This window comes from Vanessa cardui, chromosome 13, assembly GCF_905220365.1.
Source record: "Vanessa cardui chromosome 13, ilVanCard2.1, whole genome shotgun sequence".
Lineage (NCBI taxonomy): Eukaryota > Metazoa > Arthropoda > Insecta > Lepidoptera > Nymphalidae > Vanessa > Vanessa cardui.
In genome coordinates, this window is record NC_061135.1 from 7,203,724 (window position 1) to 7,227,930 (window position 24,207).

The 24,207-nt window shown below is 32.5% G+C and overlaps 1 protein-coding gene across 8 annotated transcripts in view; it reads left to right on the top strand.

Moving 5' to 3' along the window:
- Positions 1-11,937: 11,937 nt before the first annotated feature.
- LOC124534746 (furin-like protease 1) overlaps positions 11,938-24,207 on the top strand; it is a 168,054-nt gene continuing 155,784 nt past the window's right edge. For 2 of the 8 annotated variants that reach the window (XM_047110753.1, XM_047110754.1), the window contains exons 1-2: positions 11,940-12,095; positions 14,647-14,929. In XM_047110753.1, coding sequence (XP_046966709.1) covers positions 14,765-14,929 — 165 coding nt within the window. In that variant the 5' untranslated portion in view covers positions 11,940-12,095; positions 14,647-14,764. Of the gene's footprint in view, positions 12,168-14,634; positions 14,930-24,207 lie in introns of all 8 variants that reach the window. The other 6 variants (XM_047110748.1, XM_047110747.1, XM_047110749.1 and 3 more) reach the window with 6 other exon arrangements.

Consider the following 24,207-nt stretch of genomic DNA (forward strand, 5'->3'; position numbering starts at 1 on the left):
TAATTAAATTTATTTTATACAATTGAAAATTGTTTTTTAATACAGCTATATATTTTTGGGTACAGTTTTAGATGCCCATACTTGCAGAGTCGGATTTAAAGGTCTGGAGGCCCCTAGGCCACAAAGCAGTAAGGGCCCTAGACAAACAGAAGCGTGAACACCCTAATAATTATATTATTATGAAATAATTAGTTTTTTTTTTTTAATTTCAATCAGTGAGCTATGATTTATTTATTTTTATCGGTAACTTTTAAATAATAAGTAGTAACATTATTATAATTTGACTAAGTATATCACGGTATTTGTTAACTCGCTGAAAACTGACGTGGCCCTTTCATGTGGAGGCCCCAGGGCAGTTGCCCCGGTTGCCCTCCCCTAAATACGGCCCTGCATACTTACACCGAAGTTTATTTTCAGTCGTTTCGATCCCGACGAACCAACCTTTTGCTTAACATAGATGAAAAGAATAAGAAACCCAACGAGAGAAAGGTTACAGGCATCAACGTGGAAAGATCCAATATCTTAACAATATATGAGACAGGGGGGTAACAATATATGACACAGGATTAACACAGGATGGATGAAATGGCGGCAGGTTACGGGAACAATTTGTGACCCCCGTATTCCCCTTAAACTTAAGGGGAAGATCTATAAGACCATGATCAGACCTGCTGTCCTGTATGGATCGGAGTATTGGGCTACAAAAGGGATGACTGAAAGACAATTGCATGTTGCGGAGATGAGAATGCTGAGAGGAATGTGCGGTGTTACGCGAATGGATAGAGTAAGGAATGAGTATATAAGAGGAAGTTTGAAAGTGATACCGATAGCCGAGAAGTTATGTGGAAGGCGGCTATCATGGTATGGGCATGTAATGCGGAGGAATGAGGAACACATTGTGAGGAAGGCCTTGAGCATGGATGTGGATGGATATAGAGGTAGAGGACGACCAAGGAAACGATGGATGGATTGTGTGAAAGACGATATGGCTAGAAAGAATGTTACTTGTGAGATGACGTCTGACAGAGAAGTATGGAAGGAGAAGACATGCTGTGCCGACCCCAAATAAAATTGGGATAAGGGCAGGAGAATGATGAATGATATGAGACAGGGGGGAAACTACGAGGTGCTCATCCTCATTAAATGTTTGACTAAAAAATTCTATAGCACGAAAGAACATCCCATATAATGGTCACAATATCGCATCACAAAACTCCTATTGCAAGTTAGAGTACCCCATACAGTGATCACAAGATGAACTTGTTATATTACATTAAGGAGAATACAATGGAGAAACTGGTGTAGTCCTAATTAAAAATGGTCACTATCAAGGAGGTTTTAGATCTAGACAATACCTTTGCAACGGTGATCGACAATAGATATAATATAAATAGCTAAGAAAATTGATTCATATTAATAAGAAAAACAAACTAAACCTGCAAAATGTTATTGTGATACTCCATCGATTTTTCAATGAACTCTAAACAGACTCCAACAAACGATAGGAAGGTGCACGAAATACAAGTCTCATCTAGTCTATACAGACTAGATGAGACTAAATGTTAGTTACATACATAAGCTATTATTACCTGACATAAAATTTTAGAACAATGTATGAAATCTAATCAATGAAAATCTAACCTTTGTGTATATAATATATCTAAACGTTTATATGAGTAGATGTAACTTATATACGAGGTTTGTTTAAAAGGAAAGGTGAATTTTGTTTTTTTTTTTAAAGTATTCATTTATTCGTCAATATATTAATTTTGTCCCCTTCAAAGTAATCCCCCTCAGATATACAGCACTTATACCAGCGCTTCTTCCAATCTTCGAAGCACTTCTGAAATGCGATTTACGGTTTTCATTGTTTTCTTTAGATTAGGGAATAGAAAGAAGTCGTAGGGAGCCAAATCTGGTGAATTAGGTAGCTAAGGCATGATTAAGGTGTTGTTTTTAGCCAAAAATTCACGAACAAGCATTGATGTATGAGCTGGTGCATTATCGTGATGCAGAATCCATTATTTGTTTTTCCACAATTCCGATCGTTTGAGCCGTATTGCTTCACGTAAACGTTGCATTACTTCCTTTTCCTTGTTTATTGACCGTACAACCTGTTGGCAAGAACTCATGATGTACGACGCCATTGTAATCGAAGAAAACAGTGAGCAAAACCTTCACATTTGATCGAGCTTGATGTGCTTTTTTCGGTCTCGGTTCATCTGGTCGCGTCCATTCGGATGATTGAGCCTTGGTTACGACGTCATAGCCATACACCCAGGTTTCGTCACCAGTTATGACCCTTTTGAGCAAATCTGGATCGTTGTTAACATCATTCAACAACTCCTGAGCGTACTATTGCGTCGTTGCTTTTGCTCAAAATTTAGCAATTTCGGAACAAACCTCTCTGCTACACGTTTCATGCCCAAAACATCGGAAAACATTGTATGGCATGAGCCAATTGGTATGCCAACATCCTCTGCAACTTCCCTTATAGTCGACGATTTTCTCAAACTATTTTCTTTGCTGCTTTGATGTTTTCTTCGCTTGTTGACGTGATTGCAACTCCAGGACGCTCATCGTCTTCAAAATCTTCTCGGCCGTTTGTAAAGCGGTTATACCACTTATAAAAACTTTTTTGAGATAAAGTAGACTCGCCGAATGCCACAGTCAACATTTTAAAATCGTTGGAACACTTTATTCCATTTTTAACGCAAAATTTAATACAGATTCTTTGATCCATTACGCCTTTTCTTTTTCAGTTGTCAAAAAAAAAACTACAAATTCAAAATGGCTGATAATATCGACATTTGAGAACCATATATGTACCAACATATCAAAAAGGAAAAATCGACGATCGAATACATACAGCCCGCGAAATTTCAAAATTCACCTTTTCTTTTGAACAAACCTCGTACGTTTGGCAGATTCTATTGATGATGATTGACATATATATATTTATATAGAAATACGAATATACTATCGCAGATTTAGGAATCAAACGTTTGTAAGTTAATCCTACTCATTCTATATCACCTATATAATACTAAGTAAAACTCAAACATACCCAAAGCCTCTTTTAGGTTATTCATATTTGATGTTTATTCTCACAGGAAGAAGACAAACAATTTTCAAAATGCAAATAATAAACGCTGAGTTGTTGTAAAGCATTTACAGCGATTCACGTTGTAGGTCTGAAATTTTAATTAGTTCTGTATTTAGGAGGTTGGCGGAGGTTAGACAATATCTACTACGACATCATTACATAGTATAAAAGAAAGTCGCTTACTGCTGTTTGTCGCTGCGTTTTTTTTATGGAATCGGTTGGCGGACGAGCATATAGGCCATCTGATAGTGGTCACCATCACCCTATAATATTAACTATTCCTTACATCGTCAATGCGCCACCAACCTTGGGAACTAAGATGCTATATCCCATGTCCCTGTAGTTACACTGGCTCACCCTTCAAACCGGAATACTGCGTACTGTTGTTTAGCGGTAGAATATCTGATGAGTGGGTGGTACCCACCCAGGCGGGCTTGTACAAAGTCCTACCACCAAGTAGGCCTACCACCAAGTAACATCAAGTGACACGTATACAATCTTTAAAATTACGCAACGGAATTTGAATTGGTTTTTTTTAATGGATAGAGTGATTCAAGAGGAAGGTTTTGTATTATATTATATAATACATGGGCAGTATAATAAAAACACTCATTATTTTAGAAATTTATAATTCGATGTCGCAAATAAACAAATTCTGTAGTATATTTATTATCGGCATAGCAACCGTGCGAAGCCGAGGCAGGTCGCTAGTTATTACTAATAACTTTAATTTAGGACAAAAGTCTTAGACTGTTTAGTCTATAAATAAATGTGCATTGTTCCATTTAAAAGTCTTCATCTGGTTTGACAATACAACGGCTGACATCCACGGCAAGGTATATCTCTGATGACGTCAGTCTGTTACACTTTGCTTCTCTAAATTATTAAAGGATTGTTAGTAACATAAAGTAACACATTTCATTATTTAAATTAAATATTTTTAGATAAATACATTTTAGGTGAGGATAAGTTAGCATTATAGGTTATAAGATTTTTAATTTTCATTCATATTTCTCACTTCTCAGGCTCTTTATCCAGAAATTATGTCAATTTAGTTTTGATAATTTATAAATTAAAATATCTTCTAAACCTTAAGTAAATAATATAACAATTATGTATACATTAAATTAGCAATTTTTGTTCAATCAAAATATAAATTTTATAAAATACTGGCACTTAACACGCCTGCTTACATATTATGCAATATCTTTATAAAGATACTCGTTTATTTCAAAAAAGGAATGCAAAATGAGGAAAACAAAAACATTTACACACACAGAAAAAAATATCGGGGTCTAATACTCAACTGCGTCAAAATAAAAGATGTCAAATTAAGTTATGTAATATAATAACAGTGAATATTATTCATCAATAATGAGATGAGTATATAGGCTTCTAAATTTATATATTACGTTTAGGTTATACGAGTGAATAGGGCTCTGTGCAAGTCCGTCTGGCTAAGAACCAATCACGAATTACATTCTACCACTGAACATCCATACTTAATGTTGTAATGTTTCGGTTCGAAGGGTGAGTAAGCATGTGTAACTACACTATAATACTACCTGTAGTAGCCACAGACACAAGGGATATCTTAGCTCCTTCGAATTAATATGAAGCAAGGGATGGTTAATATTTCTTACAGTGCCAATGTCTACGGGCGGTGGTGAGCACTTTATATCAAGAGGCCAATTTATCCGTTCGCCTGCCTATTGCGAAGGGGAACAGCCTGATATGCATGTAAATATAAAAATAACAGTTTCTCTATTAGTCAGAAATGTGAAAACCATTTCATTTCTGAAGCACATGTACTTACGAGTATCTTATAAAGTAATATAAAGTAGTAATGTCCAGTTCAATCGAAATCATTCAACAAATACTCTACAACATATTTATACTAGAAGAAGATGCGGTTTCAACAAAAACAAACTTTCAAACCCCATTTTTCCTTTTTAGGGTAGAGTTTCGTAAAATTCTTAGTTCTTAGATGTCTATATCTGTAGTTGTAATCGTCTATAAGATTTCGTGATTAATCAGTGAGTGTTTCGGTTTTATATATTATGTAGATGTAGATTTTCATCGAAAAGTCATAAGTTGTCAGTAAAATTCATACTAGAGATAAAGAGAGAGAAAGAGAGAGTATTTATTTATTTGGCGGTTTTTCCGAACTGATATGATTTGGAAACCTTCAAAAAAAGAGCTTTCCTTAAAAGCCGGCAACGCACCTGCAAGCCCCCCGGCGTTGCAGATGTCCATGGGCGATCGTGATCGCTTTCCATCAGGTGAGCCTCCTGCTCGTTTGCCCCCTATAACATAAAAAAAGAGAGAGAATGAGATAGAAATAATTTTCAACTTCATCTTTTCTAGAAATTTCTACGTAAATAGTTTGTAGTTTTGTTAGACTTACATATAGGCAGAGTGATTTTATTCCATATTTATTTAGTGTAAGTGATGTTATACGAATAAGTCTTATTTCTAAATCCCTTCACAAATCAAAGTCACGCTAAGCCTCGTCGATAGCGTATTCAGTTCTCGTTTCATCGCGTTATACATAATACGAAATCTTACTTGTAGAAAATACAACCCGTGTTTTATATTATGATTATACATCCGTAGGAAATCTGGGTTTACCCCAGAGGTTATAAAATATTTTCGCTTTAATATTCCATAAAGCTATCTGCAGGTGTTATGTAAAATTTTATAAGTACTCATATCAATATACTTTATGTAAAAATAAAAGAGAGATTTTACTTTTATTATAATGTTTTAGTTCACGGTCAATTTTTAGAAATGTTTCAGATAGACTGAACAATAACTTCTTATTAGGCTATTGGCGCTTAGGGGGGGGCCTTTTCATTCAATAAATTAGCAATGAAAGTTAGGAAGAATAATTAACATTTTTCTATCAAGTTTTTATCAAGATCTTAACTAAGTTATAGTTTTAATTGTCAATAATGGTTTTTGACCACAGATAACAAAGAATTCTGGTTTAATAATACTTTATGTTTAATAATCATTTCCCTATTTTATGAATATCGATAACATATGCATTCAACACGAACTATAATTTAGTTTGTCGTTTTTTACGTGTTACAAGTATCTATTTGTTTTATTTGGTAGTTTTATCCACAGAGTACAATTAATTAAACAAATAGTCTTTATAATTAAGCACTGTTTGACATGCGCAAAAGTTTTGGAGTGCCTTTCGGTTCGGCCAACTTGGATTTCTCATATTGCAATTGAGTTTAATTGACTGGTATTGCAATAGGCTATTTGACAATTCGAATAATAAATTGTGAATTATTGTAATCAGTGTATATTATGACTTCAAAAATGGTTATTAACTAACGAAACTTGAAAAATAATACTTAATTTATTCAAAAATCAATAAACAAAATATTGTCCAAGTAGCGTTTTCGCGCGTTATTTAAATATGGAATTTTTAATATGATATTTTTCGGCAAATATGTATTAGAAATAAAAAAAACAACTTTTACTGGGTTACTTAACGTCTACTAAATAATATAAAATGGATTTTAAAAACCAGTCAAATAGCCTATTATGATTAAGTAGTAGAAGTAGCGTAATAGTGATGTACGATATTGATAAAATATTAATCCAGCCCATGCGAGCTTGATCGTTCCTCTTAAATTAAGCACTGCCAATTTATTCTAGAGCTGAGATGGCCCAGTGGTTAGAACGCGTGCATCTTAGCCGATGATTGCGGGTTCAAACCCAGGCAAGCACCACTATATATATGTGCTTAATTTGTGTTTATAATTCATCTCGTGCTCGGCGGCGAAGGAAAACCTCGTGAGGAAACCTGCATGTGTTTAATTACATCGAAATTTTAGCCACATGTGCATTCCACCAACCCGCATTGGAACAGCGTGGTGGAATATGTTCCAAACCCTCTCCTTAATGGAAGAGGAGGCCTTATCTCAGCAGTGGGAAATGTACAGGCTGTTACTTTTTTACTTTACTAAATTTATTCAGCATTGCTTTTAAAAAAATGATTTATTATATTTTCTCAGTTTCTTAGGAATATAATATTGTTCTAGAATAGAGTAGACATAGTTTTTCTAAATAATCCATGCATTATTTTTCAATTAAATAGTTTCATGCATTTTATTCCTTTTTTTTTAAACGTACTTATTTTTTATAAAGTTTAAATTGAATTCCGTAATAGAAATTAAATACAAAAGTCAGAGTTACACAAAAGTCAGATTTGACTTTCGAACTTCCGCTGAGATACGCATCTCATATCAGCAATGCCATCTTAATTTGTTGAGTAGTATCAATATGCACAATAAATTATGAAAAAACTACCAAAAATATTTAAATTGTGTTGTCATAAAGCTTTGACGTGCAATTTTTTGACATTTATTTGTATATATGTAAATGACTTATAGTTTTGTATGGAAATTTCATTGCACCAGTTTTTCATATTCGAATGATTTAGTATTTTAGTTGTTTTACGTTCGTGGTTTGTTTATCGTTGATATATTGATAGGCATAAAATAAATACTACGTTTTTTTTTTCAAATACCTACATACAAAAAGTGTACCTATTTTTATATGGTGGTTAAAAAGAAAGTAAGTGGGTAGGATACCGACTGACTTTTTTTATATTATTATATCATTTTCATACTGTATTACCATTGGAAAACAAATAACAATAGATAGGTTAGGTTACGGTTACATGCGGTGTATAAGTGTGAGGATTCATATAGGCACCGCCTAGTTGAGGATTCATGAATCCTACTAGGCGGTGCCGGTGGAGTGATTCAAACCTCTGATCCGGTAAGCTCTGTTTCGAAGGGAGGTTGAGACTTAATGTTGAGAATTAATGTTTAGAGGATGAATTTGGTCGTAGTCCACTTTGCTCCAAAGATCACTTACTGCGATTATAATGAATTCTTGTATAAATAACCGTAAGAATATGATGACATACGATGAGGCAAAAGATAGAGATAAATTGGTTATGCAAATTTCTTATACAAAATCGGTATTTGGAAGAAATAATTTTGTAGCGTTCGTTTGTGTAGGGCCCGTATTGACTCTTATACTGAAAAATAAAAAGCTTTATAATAAAAAGCAACGTAATAGTCGTAAGTTTCAAGCCTACATGCTTTCTTAATATTATCTACATATCAATTATTAAAATTATAGTTATATTTATATTATCTAACATATTAATGACATGTTTATCGTGAATCCGGAAAATAAAAACAATGTAATTGATATGTAATAAGAAATATATATATTTTTTAAAACAAATGAATAACACATCACATCTGTCTTCTATACATTTTACGTCGACTTAGCCAATAAATCTGTAGCCAGTATTGTTTATTATTTTTAATCATTAAAGTGCTTAAAACATTCGGTTGACATACTTTCCTATTTCCGCACTACGCTTTTGCCAACATATGCGAGCGAATGAGCCTCCTGCGTTAATATTAACGTTAAAGCGCACTCGCGCCACTAAACAACGCTATTTGATTATTTCAAAACTTCACGCTCTAAAAGTATTTATTAAATAAATACGAATATTTTTTTAACATCTCATTTTAGAAAAAAATCTTTGCACATTTCAATACTTAATCCAAAAATTGTCCACGTAAAGAATACTCGGTATTTGATGACACGTAGATAATCCTGTAAAGCTATACTGTAATAAAGATTCGGAACTTACTGCGGAAAACGAATGTGAGTCGGCTTTCGATCTGATGGTAAGTGGTCACTACTACCCTCAAACAATTATACTGTAAGAAGTATTAACCATTCCTTAAATCACCAATGCGCCACCAACCTCAGAAATTAAAATGTAATTTCCCTTGTGCCTGTGGTTACACTGGCTCACTCACCTTTTATATCGGAGCCAGTACCCACACGGACGCGCTTGCAAAAAGCCTTACCATCTATTAAATTTTTAGGGATATTTTATATTAATCGTTGTGATTAATTGCAAGTGGTTATTACTTGCGTATTTTGTGGTTCAGAAAACTCTACAATTGTGTTTTAAAATTATTTGTTAGCTGTTTAATACATCTAGCAAAAAGATGAATCAATATTATCAATATAAACTAAAATAATATGTCAAAATTGCTTAACTGTTGCAAGACGAAAAGCTGGCTGAGTGTCTTTCGCCGGTTCTTCTCAGATCAGGGTTTTTATTTTGTTTCCCGAAACAGTGGTAGTGTTTAATTTGACTATGAATAAAGGAACTACAGCTTCAAAAGAATAATAAGAAAGCGACTACAATTACCAATTAGTTTTAACTTACGCTACATAGTTCAGTCAAAGCAATTTTTTTGATATTCCTGTAAAGAAAATTGAATGTAATTTTAAGGTATTATTTAAATGCTTTATAGTACAACCTTATAAAATAAAAAGATAAGTTTAGAAATCTGGAATAAAATTCCGTTTGTGCATCAAAGCGTTGTAAATATCAAGATTATAATAAAGTACCGTAGCAGTGAATACAGGTAGAAATTCTAACTAAAGGCTTTAAAATCGCTTTGAACAAATATATATGTAATAATATAATGTACATGTCCAGTCTGACTGTTTAATTTCAACACAAATTACACAATTGAACCTAAAAATCTCAAATGACATCGCATTTAGGTAATCAGCTTTTTATGGTTCATGTATAAATGGCCTAAAAAGTGGACACCTTTTAGTCAGCATAGAAAAACTGTTATTGTTGTAGCTACATGTTATTAGTAAGAGTCATGACAATTATTTAATATCAATCAGTCCTTAGATTACAAGAAAAAAATATAACCCCTAAAAAGGCTTATTAAAAAGTTAACCGCATAATTAATTTAAAAGTACATTTAAAGTTTTATTGATCTAATTACGGATAGCTACGTAAGAGTAATGGAAATTGATCTTTTGTCTCTGTTATACATAAAGAAGCGGTTTACCTTTTTTAATATTCATACCTAAAGAGTTTAAAATGTTTCTTTATTCGATACTTATGTATATTTACTTAAAAATAGGTACGTACACCTATTTCTTTGTGCAAATAATAAAATGTTGAATATACAACAATCATAACCTAGAGAGGTGCAATATGGTGGTGAAGTTTGTGGAGATAACGTACTCCTCGGTGGATTAATATGGAGCTAGGTACAAACATTGCACAAAAATATAACTATAGTTTATTCCAACAAATAGTAGACTAAAGCAAAATTATAAATTTGACATTAAATTGACGAGATCCTTAGTGGACTTATATTCATAATGGATTACCGAAAAAAGAAGTCCTTTCGAAAATCGCCTGTTTAGTGGAACTCTGGAAGTAATATTACAGTGTATATAAGTAATTAAATGGAATCATGTTGTGTTATGAAAGCAAGTCATTTTAATAAAGAACTGTTAATAGTATACAATAAACTTGAGCAAATCGCATGGGATGGGTCAATTTAAAGTTTATTTATTTTTATTCCTTCTTTGATTGAATCAGACAATAGATACCTGTCTCACAAAATTCTCAGTTCCCCCCCCCCCCTGTTTAGGCGTGCCGCGGGAAATAAAAGTGACAAAATTTATAGCTTCCATCAACGATCAATAGATGGTGCTGTAGGTGATTTTCTTAGTCGCGTTGTTTTGGGTTTCTCTACGCGGTTCTAGTATGGATTAAGTAGAAATATTATTCTTCGTCGTTTTCCGGTGGTATTTAGTCATTTTATAAAAACCTTCATTGTTTAATCTGTATGATAGTAAGATATTGAGCGTCGTAATAGTATGAGTTAGTAATTATATAAACATTATTCCTTATTGTAAAAGAATTATGAATTATAATTTATAGTGGGTAACAGTTGTTTCTAATAAAACATTTTCTTAAATATTATATTATAATACATATAAAGGTTCGGATAAAAAACCCATTGAAAATGTTTTGTACAGCGAGTGCGTCATTATTGATACTGACGATGATATGAATCGCAAATACGCCGGGACATTACCTGTTATAAGAGTACCGTAACATCATAGTTATATTAAAAAAAATTTTTGTATCTGAATATATTATGCGATGTTCGAAATAAATTAAAGAAAAATAAAAGAGTTAAACGTAAACAAACCTAATGTAAGCTATTTCAAAGTTCGATTTATACAATACTTATGAAATCGTTAGTTTTGACTGTTTTTGTCAAAGCACAGAGTCTAAATATGAAAATTGGAGCATAGTTTTATTTTATAATGTAAGAATCTGAAAAGAAAGATTTTTTTATGCTCTGACTTTGTATGTTTACCAGTATAATTTTGTCTAGTAAATATCGTTATAATTACAATGAATGTATAATAAATTTACACTTATTCGTGCTTAATAGGAGAGATAGCAAATGTAGCTTGAAACAATATACTTGATTAAATATGTAGGTATATGCCAACGCAGCCAGCGTCCCCCCATTGTGAAAATGAACGAAATCAGGCAGCACAGTAATAATATAATGTCTGAATGGTATTTAATTATATAAAAAAATATGTTAAGATGAACTAGTCACGCTTGATTTGTTATTATGTTATGAAATAATGTATATATAAACTTTATGCGATATTATATAAACATAATTCAAATTACAATAACAATGAAAACATTTTCCTTTTCAATCACTTGCTATAAATGTATTACTTACTGACAAGTGAAACGTAATTGTTTTAGAATATATTCTTTTAAAGTCAAGGTAACTTAAAAGACCTATATAATAACAAAAATCCCTAAACGCAGGCAAACTTTCTAAAGGCTGGCAAACTCAGCGTCGGTCGCCTCGCGCTCCAATCGTGGCATCGGCCAGGCGAGGCGACTAGGCGAGAGCAAGTGAAACGAAACAGTCAGCATCACGTGTACTAGCGTGGTGGACGTGTACCGCTCCGCTCCGCTGCGATATTCACGCGCTACTTGACAGTTGTGCCGTGTTCTATTATGACTGTAGTGTATTATTGTGAAACATAGTGGATGTTGCTTTGAGTTTGTGTACGTGCTTATGTCAATATCAATCTGAAATTCATTAAACGTATTGCTATAAAGTGAGGCGGGATGAGAGAGGTGAACGCTCGTCACAGCGGCGCCGACTCTCACCGGCTACTATTGTCTAAGTGCCACGGAATCTTGGTCCTTCCCATCGAATTCCATTGATGAAACATCCGCCTATCGATGTGGACTGCACGCGAAATACTTACATTGACGATTAGTCACAAAAACAAATTGTTTACCCAAGCCGCCAATGAAACACAGATAAGATATAATATGTCTTGTCTCTATCAATAAATATTATGTCTATTGTTGTATTGTACAGAACATAATACGGCCAAGTGCCTATGCAAATATCCTTATATTTATGCGAGCTATTGCAGATAAAACTAACTGTTCATATACTTCGTTGTGTTGTGTACGTATAATAAAAAGTAATATTTTGATGTAATATCGTTTTGTATGATAAATCATTTATATTATTCATACTGAAGAATACAGTAGTAAATTATCAAGAGATATACATATTACTATATAAATAGCAGTAAATAATACAATATATCAATTCCTATGTTAAAAGCCTCTATGAAATATAAATTTCTGATTATAATCATTATGTAAAAACATTAAATAATTTATTTACGATGACAGCAAAATTTAAATAATATTTTCATTAACACTCCATTGCTCCCAGCAAGGGTAAATTATAATCTATTATAATTAACAAAGCTGATTCTGCAGGGAAGATATTAATTGAAATAATAAACGCCTGCTAAGTACACACATTTGAATATTAATAATGGGTATAATTATTAATTTTTCAATAAACAATATGCAGTCACAAATTATAATTTATTTACCTGACCCAATTCGAGGAACGTAAAACATTTTACGCATTTTTGTTTAACAATCACATGAGATATACAACAAACAAAAGCCAAGGAATTCTCATTACTTTTTTCGATTGGTGTTATTTTCCTTAAGGATTTTACATTTAATATTGTAGACATTCCGTAGGAACATTTTTGTTCGCAAATATTACAATTAAATTTTATTCCATTCGCTTAAATAATTTTATGCCACATCCAGTAGGGCATAGGTATTTGTAAACTAAAAATATTATTTTTTAATTTTCATATAGCATCGTGTATAAAACTTTTAACCAAAATATTTTAATTTAATATTAAAGTTAAATATAGCCGAATAAAGTTATATATCGTTGTCGAAATCGTAATATTATGAAGAAAAAAATATCAAATTGTATTCTTTATTGAGTCCCTGACTTTTCCAATTCGTTAACGTTTAATATCTTTTATTGCTTTTCAATAGATACTAGAGCAACGATACTCCTTCTTATATTATAGCGATTTCAACAAATAACAAATCTTTGGTGTATTCATTGATTGATAGATTGAGCCAGATACGATCACGAACAATTGAGTGCGCGTTAACATCAGGACAATGAACTCGTCCCTGTCGAAGGCTAGATTCATTACAATGAACACAACTAAACCTAATTCTGTTAGCGCTTAATCCTTTTGTTTCGGAATCGGATGTAGGTCAATGTATTGTAATTGGACCGAAATTGGTCAAATATATCATTTTTTATCATAAAAGTCACCACAACGCCCATTTATGTGTTATGACTTGTTTGATAAAATTTTGTTTATTTGTATAAATGGTAACAATGTGATGGTATCATCGACATTGGAACTTATTTGAAAATAACTTAATAAAACATGGCGCAATAATGCAAATTGCAGATTTTCATACAACATTCAAGACAAAATTTTGCCGCTCTAAAAAGTATTTCACAAATAAAGGAAGTATATTTGATTAACGGAAGCACGTTGATAAGTTAATAAAGGCGAACCATAGAATGAGACTGATTTCCGTCCAAGGTTCCGTAGTCCTTGCTGTCTACTTGACCTGATTTTGATACAATTCTTCTGTGATTTCAACAGAAGTCATTTGTATAACAAAATATGCTGTAATACAAAGCTATGTAGAATATATCCAATTTTTTATTATTAATCTATATGTTAAAAAAGAACAATTTATATATGCTAAGATTACTATAGCCTTTAAGTCGAATAGTTGAAAATACATCATTTCGTAGATTACATGAGACGACTAAAATATATCGCATTAATATTATTTATTTAAAAATAATTGCCACTAAGATGTAATATTGTAGGTAATAAAACCACTATGATAAGAAGTCTAGTACTAATTATGATTATTACGAGCAGAGTTAAGTGTACGTTATATTATATTGTCCTTACTGTTTGTTTCTTTTATGATAATTCTTTAATCATATCGTGAGTTCGTAACTAACAATTCGTAAGACCAACTAAAATCGCTTAGAACAACTTTAATTATAATAAAACAACAAAAACTACGTCGGACAAATTATAAACAGAATTATAACAAACGACTCATATCTAAACCCAATTATACCCACCAAAATTACCTGCTCTCTCAGGGAGAAAAAACAAAATCGTTGAACAAAAACCACAACTTTTTCTGTACCACTCAATAGATATAATTTCAGAACGCAAACTAAGGCAACGTCCTCTACGTTTGATTTTAGAATTCAAACCTTAGAAAAGAAACACTTTTAGTTGTGTGTGTGCCATGCTGACAAGTACTAGCTCGTGAGTGTGAGTGAGATGGCGCGGGGAGTAATAATATCCTTTGCCATCTTGGTGCCTTTGATGTCGCTGATAAAAGTCGCGTATGCGCATTTCACGCCAACATGGGCAGTTCATATACCTGCAGGGAGGGAGACAGCGGAGGCAGTGGCATTGGACCATGGTTTCGTCTATCTTGGAGAGGTAAACATTTCATTTATTACAATCTAATAATTAAGCTTAGCTAAATCGATAATTCAATGGCAAAAGAACGAGTCATCTGCTGGATGATCAGCTGCCAAACTGGCAAATAATACGTTTAGTAGGAGGAGGAGTTAAATTTAGAATTTCTTTACAATCGTAATATATAAATAAGTGATCGACAGCTCTTGCCACTGTTAAATTAAGTCAACTTTATTAAAGCGTGCAAATAACCATTAAAGAAAACGGGAGATATGTTTGCCGTCTCGCTTAAAATCACTTATTTCATTAAATAGATTATATTTCCAACTGATCCGTGGACTCTTATTCTACCCGTCCAAAGATGATTCGGCTAAATAAGAAGTATATTACAAAAGTAATAGAAATAAAATTTTGCAATACTTTTTATTTGCACGAAGTTTGTTTCCTTAGATGAAATTCAATTTAAATATCATTGACCGATGCGAAAGTCTTTTAATTGGATTTGTCGACAGTCCCTTGTTAAATACTCGCTTTACACATGCACATGTTTATATTGACTTAATACCTACGTGTTCGACGTAATCCAAGTTTTTCTATTTCCCAAGTAATTTTCCGGAAGATAAAATATGAATCTACTACTCGGAACAATATTAATTACTATTAATTGCTTAATGGAGCATCGGGATCACTTGGGCACATGTTTGAACAAGTTTATTACATCTTTTTATATTTATTTTGTTTATAAATTGATTACTTCTTTTATGGATTTTCGCATACTATGCGTCCGTTCGTTTGTTAAATTTAATTAATTAGTATTATTCCTGTTCTTAATTTCTTATAACTATTTATTGTGACTAAAAAAATGTACAGTGCAAGTAATAACTTAAGTAGACCATGTGTAGGCAGATCAACATTATTGTTATCAAAGGATTCGAAAAACAATTTTTTTCACTCAATTTTTGAATTCGTACAAAAATAGGAACACTATATAAATATGAAAACGTTGAACTGAACGTATCGAGTGATTAAACTTGAAAGCGACTGCGCAGTGTATCAAATGACCGCGTCGTCAAGACTGCAGTAAGATAAAATTAGTGAGTTATTTTGAGTAGACCGCATATGCTGCAAAGTCATGTAACAACAACGGATTTGAGGAAATGTTCCATTTAACGTCGCCGCCCACTTCGCTACAATTCATGTGTTGCCGACATCTTCATAAACACTACCTAAATATGCAAATTACACGGAAAAGACATATTTTGACTTAAAATATACAGTTATGTTGTTACGAGTTTGTTTGGTGAGTTTCTTTATTATTATTAACTTCGCTTTTTGTTCAATTGAACATTATTACAGCAACAGTTGCTCGAATTTAGTATCTCGAAAACGCGATAGGAAATGTTATACAACATAAGTTCCTTAAATCTTCAAAACGAATTCGACTTCCATTTTAAGTGAGTCTCACCGCAAGAATCGGAGGGACAGAAATAAACAGGAAATTTAAGTGGGTAGACTTATTTATTTAATGTGACAACTTGAATTCATCTGTTTATAACGTACTATTTTCGTGGTACAGCTCAGTACAGCTCAATATTTGATGCATAATAATAATAATAATTTGTATGAATAACAAAAAGGGCATATGTTGAAAAATAAATATGCTGTCAAATTGAGTAAATACTACTACTATGCGTATAAAAGCAAAGGTAAACTCATAATAATACGTCACTCACACGCTATAAAACAAATCGTGATGTCACCTATCGCGGCCCCAAATACATATCTATATACATTTCTATATGTACTAATACTATAATTGCGAGAGTAACTTTGTGCATCTGTTTGTTGCTATTTCCCGCACAAAAAAAAAGAAAAAAAAATAATTTTTAAATTGGGTATGAAACAAACTTACATAGCTAGCTTGAAAAAGAGTAACTACTGAGTTTCTTGATAGTCTTTCTTTCCTTCTTCTTCTTCTTTCTTTCTTGTGGTAGCTTCATTTAATATAGTTTATAAAATGGTAATTCTAAAGTGCTCGTAAAAGCCCACTTGAATAAAGTTTTTTAGTTGCTTGAACACCAAGGACTTATGTTTATATATTTTATGCCTAACAACCTGACTACCAAACCCTAGAAAACAAGCGAAGCTGCATGCGATAACTAGTAATCGTATATATATGGTATAAATTGTATAGTAGTTAAAATATTAAACGTATTTTAAGAATTATATCCTACAGGATATAATTCTTAAAATACGTTTAAATTCTTTCTAGATTAAAAACATAGATCACGAGGTTCGCCTCATCTAAACATCGTATATCACTATTGTATACCCCATCTTTTATTCCAACAAAAGCGTTCAATGGAATACCTACATTAAAATTTTACTACTATTTAGGTTAACAAACATACACGGTAGTTTCATCTATAGGTATACATATATCGTTCGTGATAGAGGTTCATTGTTACACGGATTTTATTTATCGGGCACAATATATATTATTTTCATTATCAAAATAATTAAGATAAACGCGTTAAATGTACGGCATTAGAATTTTAAAAGTTATGCCTTTAATTTCAATTTGTTCCCAACTATAGATATACTGGTATATTAACAGTTCCATTCTGTAATTTCTCACTCGAAAATTTTGAATGTCGACTTACAGTGATACGCTATTTAGATACGTTTTCTTATTGTAAATATAATCGTCAATGTTGCATATCACACTAAGATTTCATGCTCGTTTTCTTCGGTGAATTTCGAATTTCTTCTCGTAAAATATCTCTAAACTGGTGTGCAATATTTTTAAGACCTTTGTATCACTTGCGAAATGTTTGAAATCGACTTAGAATACGCTGTTTTGAGGCTTTTATTTATATATTTTTATGTTTAATGTTCCAAACAAATAAACAAAGTTCAATCGTTCTAGGTCAATCTATAATGGCTCTTTTAAATGTATTTAATTGTGGTGATTGGTAACATAACGTCAAATCAACCGACCTTAGTATCATGCGTTATTATATTTGATCTCAATATCAAGCCTTTTAACATTTGTCTAAACCGACGATATTTATAAAAAACAGTGTATTTTTAAGAGCATGCAACTGTCAGCATCATTTAGTCTGAAAGCCGTAGTATGATAGTGAATAGTGAAGAGAATAGATGCTTTGATGCTGAGGCACAAAAGGATGTTGTCATTTTGCCATGGACATACTTTTTATAGCATAGTAGATAGAATGTCATTTCACATCACCTTACGATCATTTATTTTTCACGTTTTCTCTGTATATTCTCGTTAATGTATCATAGTATTTAATTTTATTGTACGTATCTATTTACGTGTAAATCTGAAGTGTGATTTTGTAACTAGGGAATTGTGTACAGGACAATGGTCTTGGTTAATGTGTGTATTTGTTCAGCATGGGTGGCCAAGCGGAGTGAGTTTAAACTATTATCTTATTCACCATGTCTCACATGAGTTGTTTATGTTTTTGGTCTTCTCGATCCAAATCCCTATCGGGAGTTGGGTACTCTTGATGTAGGTAAGGGAAAATTCGGTAGGTAGAGTAAAACAAGCGCTTTAATTTTGACATATTCGGCTTCACTAATAAACGTATAGCTGTTGAATAGTCATCAATTTGTCTCCGTCTGTCATTGATAATATATTACATTTACCATCGGTAAGAGACAACAAAAAAAGTCAAAAGTAAAGTTTTATATAATTTTCTGATGAATCTTACAAGTCAGGTTTCAGTGTATCCTAAAAACAAAAGCGGTTATACCAACAAATTTGTTTTATCGCTCACGCAGTTTCTTTATCAACCGTTATCTTCGAAGTGTGTCAACTGTTTCACACTGATTAAAAAACGTGACAATTACTTTGTTTTTTCTTTTTTTTTTAATTTTACTTACTACAGTTAGGTACTTGTAAAATTGTTTATTTTCATTTTTGGTTTCTGAAATTTGAGCGTATATGTATCTACATGTATTTACAAATTTGAAATTACTTAATACGATACCATAAAAAATTGTTTATTTTCTTCCGCAGTCATATCAGTTTACATTTTTGATTTGCCTGAATAATATATAACCTAGTCACTTCCACGTTTACAGTAGTTTGTTCCCTTATATTCCCTTTCTAAATAAAGTGATTGTTTGAGGTTATTGTATTTTAAATAAAAAATAATAAATGTAAATGATAATAAAATAAGACTGACTGACTAATAAAATAACTGAAATGTAATCAATGTTGTTTAGTCTTTTTCTGTTGACTGTACAATTGTAGGTCGATCGAAGTTGGATCGAAATAGACGTAGAAACGTAACGTAACAGTTCTAAAATTGGTAGAATTGTCCTCCCAGTACGGTCGATAAATCGCATGACTACTACTGCTACTACTGAATTTGTAAGTACATATAACAAAACTTGAGTGTCTGTTTGTAATATTAAAATAACCACTTTATACTAGATACATATGTATGTATACATGGTACATATACCAAAAGATTTTTTTTCCGATTTTTTGTCTGTCTTCTAATGTCTGGAAAAGTTGGCCTGATTTTGACGGGACTTTCAATGCTGCCATTGAAGCTGAAGCTGATGTTATAAGAAGTAACGTAAACTAAAATAACAACATTTTTTTGTTAAATTCAAACGCGCACGAAATCTCGGACACTATACATATATACTACACAAGCTATATGATAATATTTATTTATTGTTAGAATATAAAAGGTCGACACGTATTTTTCCAAAGCTATTTCTCATACTGTAATAGATAACTATTGTTTACAACAGTTATAATGAGAATAATAAAAATTGTAATGAGTAGGTATTATGATAAATGTTACCGATCGTTATTACAAGCGGTTCGTAATGAGACCGTGATAAACTTGGCACCTAATTTGTTTTAAGCGCTGATATGAAATAAAAACGATTTCACAATTATCTCCACAATAACATATAATAACGTTCAGTATAAATTGTTTGTATACTCACATCTAATCCATACTAATAGTATGAATGTGGAAGTAACTCTGTGTGTCTGTCTGTCGTTCTTTCACGACCAAACCAATGAAGCGATCTGATGAAATTTGGTGTGAAGCAAACTTGAAGCCCAAGGTAGAACATAGGCTACTTTTTTACCTGACATATGAAAACCTACCGCCCTAAAACGCAAGCGAAGCCCCGGGCGACTACTAGTAATCCATAATTTAGATATCTTATTTTTGTATGTTTATAATAATTAACAAACTTAGATGATGATTTTAAACATAAGACGTATTCCTATGTTGTATTTAGAAAAAAAACTGGTAGTTAGTAAGTAATTTCTGTTTCCAACTCTCGTGTTCGGTGGTGAAGGAAAAGTTTTGTAGAAATTTGCATGCACCGAATGAAATTCTGTACATGTGTATGCAACAACATGCACTATAGCAGCGTCGTTAAATGCGCTCTAAACCTTCTCCAATTAGCGCAAGCCTTAACCTTGTACTGAGATGACATGATGTTATTTTACTTTTACAACAATTACAATATTTAGTCTTTAATACATCTCGACAAAAATATTTGATATTATCATTTCTCATATGTCTCGTATATCTAACAAGTCAATTGAAGATCAAAATTCTATAAGATACCTAGAAATAAGCTTCAGACCTTTTAGTAAGTACAAGAAAATAGTCGTTACGGAGAAAAAAATTATCAAACATTTTATCAAAGAATTTCATTAATAGTTTTTTTTAAGAAATATTTATTTTTAATAACTTCTGATTTCAAATGGAATTGCTTGCAACTTATACTTATTGTTAAACAAATACCTGTTTCACATAGTATACCACTAGCATAAACCACAACACCAGTGCAGAAACTAAGATGTTATGCCCCTTGTGTGTTAAACTTTTATTGTTTTATATTAGACAACATCACATATATTACTCTGATACTTATGTAAGTAGCTGAAGCATACGCTATAATACAAGTATTATTGAAAATCAGAAGTAACGACGGTAGCACAAACAGCCAAACCCAAGACAACATAGAAAACTAATGAACTTTTTCAACATCGACTCGGCCGGGAATCGAACCCGGAGTGTGTTACTTATAAAAACCGGTGTACACACTACTCGACCACGGAGGCTGTCACACTGGCTCACAAATCCTTCAAAACGGAACGGCGTAAGAGTTATTAAATCTTAGGTACCTAACCAAACGGGCCTGCACAAAACCCCTAAAACCAAGTTAAGTAGTAGATGCTGGATGTAATCTGAAAATGGATGTTAGAAGAATGTTGACGTTACGTAATGCATATCATCCTCAAAGTAATAAAGAGCTTTACGACGAGTTTATTAAAATTGAAAAAAATTAACTCTGATGGATCCACAGTCTGCATTCCTGGAAAATAAACTAATGGCCTTTTTCATTTCTTAACTGTACATTACGGAAGACCGCTGCTCTTTTAATTTTTGCTGTATCTCTAGTTCGTCTTTTTTTGTTTTTAGTATAATTAATATACCAGCAATAATCTCACTTAAAAATTAATGGATGAATATAATCAGATTAGATTACTATTCCATTAATAACAATTATGATAATTATCTTACACCTGTGATATTCATTCAATAAATACTGATATCTATAAAGGCAGTCGTAAAATGTAAGACACTCAAAAATAATTAGCTTAAACATGAGACATGTGATCCTTTGCTTGATGATGAGATATTTTACAATAAAGCTAAACCACTAAACAGTTAATTAAAATACTATAAATTTAATTTGGATTTAAAGTAACATGGTTTTCCTCAAAATAAGATGCCAATGGTAATGATTTAATTTTTCAAGCAGAATGAACTAGACGTTATTCAGGTTCTTGCTTAGGTAATATTAGGATGTAAAAATGAAAATAATAAGTGAATTTATTAAAAAGATATTATTTTTAGAATAATTATTTTAAGAACGTTGATATGCGTGATTGTGTGAGGTCACCACTTCCCATGCACATTGGCGCGTTAAGAAAATTTAACCATTCCATACGTCGCCAATGTGCTACCAACCTTGGAACTAAGTAGTTATATCCCTTGTGTCTATAGTAACATTGGCTTACTCACACTTCAAACACAACAGTACTTAGTATTGCTGCTTGGTAAGATATATAATCGATGGATATCTACCTTACGGACTAGCACCAAGTTTTACCAAGTATAATGAAATAATAGTTAGCAATTTATTTATTTTGTAAAACGAAAAAATATGCTCCAATGAAAACGGACAAATAAATTTCAGAAGTGTAAAATTGTCTGAAAATAAGTCAGTTCTTACAGGTAATGGTATAAGCGGCTGAAACTTTTTGAAATGTTTACACGAATATCATGAGATGTGCGTTTTATGCGCAAAATGTTTGGTCAATATCATATTTTTACCTAATTTAATTCAACATTTTTTTTGTACTGTAATATCACAATTTCCTTTTTTATATATATATTCTCATAGATACATTGTAAATGTATCTATGAGAAAATATTCGACTGTGAATGTCAGAAAGTGATATCTAATATAATTACGAGTATAATCCTTCTATCTTTCAGCTATACGTGTCAAATTAACGTGTCACCGTAATTCGATTTCCAATTTTTTTACCGAGCATCGAGTGTCACATTTGTTTTAATATAATTGAATTGTCTTTGCTAGATTTGCATAGAGTGTGGTCTAGTGATTGTTACGTATTTGTTATACGAATACATTAATCAAAATACTCTCTCTAGGTTCAACCTATTGTTTGCCTATCGTATTCTCGTAATTGGTAGGAAGTTTGCCGTAAATTGTCATGTTTTTAGTGATGTCTTTCATTATAAATTTATAGTCGCATAAAATAACGTAGAAACGTAATGTAAATTGTTTTAGAAAACTTTTCGGAGCAATCTAAAATGTAAGGTGAGCACAAAGAGACATCGTTGGCATCGTCGCTCGGAATAAGAGACGTTCATCGTAGTTCAAATAACAAGCATAGAATGGGGCCGTGCCCCTTTCTTTGTAGATTATCCGCATATGCCAATAAATATTATTTCAACTGTACCAAATGACTCGCAAAATTTTACAAAAGGTAAATCAAAGAGTAATTATATCGATGTAATGTTGATGACATTCAGAAGAATGTAACATAGATATAAATATTATTTAAATTCATCGTCAAAGTGATTACTAATATGTATAAATGTTTATATTAGGCGACCAATAACACGGTTTAATCGACCAGATTTGACTGCCCAGCTCATCTCAACCGAATTTCCCACAGTAATCCATTTTAAGGAATACTTAAAATCGTAGGAGATATTACAATGTGTAGTCATAATCATAGTCACATGGGACGGCAAAAAATACGACCACCTCATAATTATCATTATTTGTTATCTGATTAACCTAAGTGTAGTAACAAAGTATATCTTACCTCCGGGCTGATTCTAAGTGTACTAATTCCTACAGATAATTTATTATTTTCTTCAATTTTAATGTGCCATGTAACTGACTTTCTTGTATTTAGTTTTGTTGTCCATTATGTTTTCACTGATATGACCGGACGCAAAGTCGTCAAAATTGTCGGCAGAATGCCAAAATGCGTTGGCGCCGCGATACGGAGAATGACCTGAGCTTGCAGTAAGTGTGTCGTTGTCTTGAAATTATATTTACGTAGGTACGCAATATATTATAACCAGGTACCCATTAGTTTTGTTTTATTGTGTCTTCGAAATAGCTTAAACTCATGATTCTTTCATATTGAATGCGGTTACCATTGAACTATCCGTGAGTAATTGTTAATTAAAGCAGTCGTTAGAACTGTCATTATGGGATCATTTGTTGTCCAACAAACAAAAGCGGCGACAAATCGAAAGCCTAACTAAGGAATAGTTTGAGAGGATTGTAAAATTGAAAAAGCAATTGTGAGAGATTCTCAAACAATGAGCGTCAGTTCGGAATGAGATTCCGTTTTCTTTCGAATCCATTCTGCAGTCGAAAGGGGAGGGCGGGGTTCGCGACTGTCTTTTGTGAGGGGCAATCGTCGTCAGCTTAAACGGTCTCCCTTGCCTCAGAACGAGGGTGTATAGGGGTTCAAGAAGGGGGTACCAGCTTTGTGTGTCGGCGGCTTTATCTTCCACCAGCCACAAACATTCTGCCGCCTGGCCTTTGCTAAACCGATTTCATTAATTCGGTTTATGTTCCATCCATAGTTTGTGATAGTAATGAAGTTATTATAATTCGCTTATATTGTTCATATTACACTTAAAGGTTTGTTATTTGATTTTGTATTT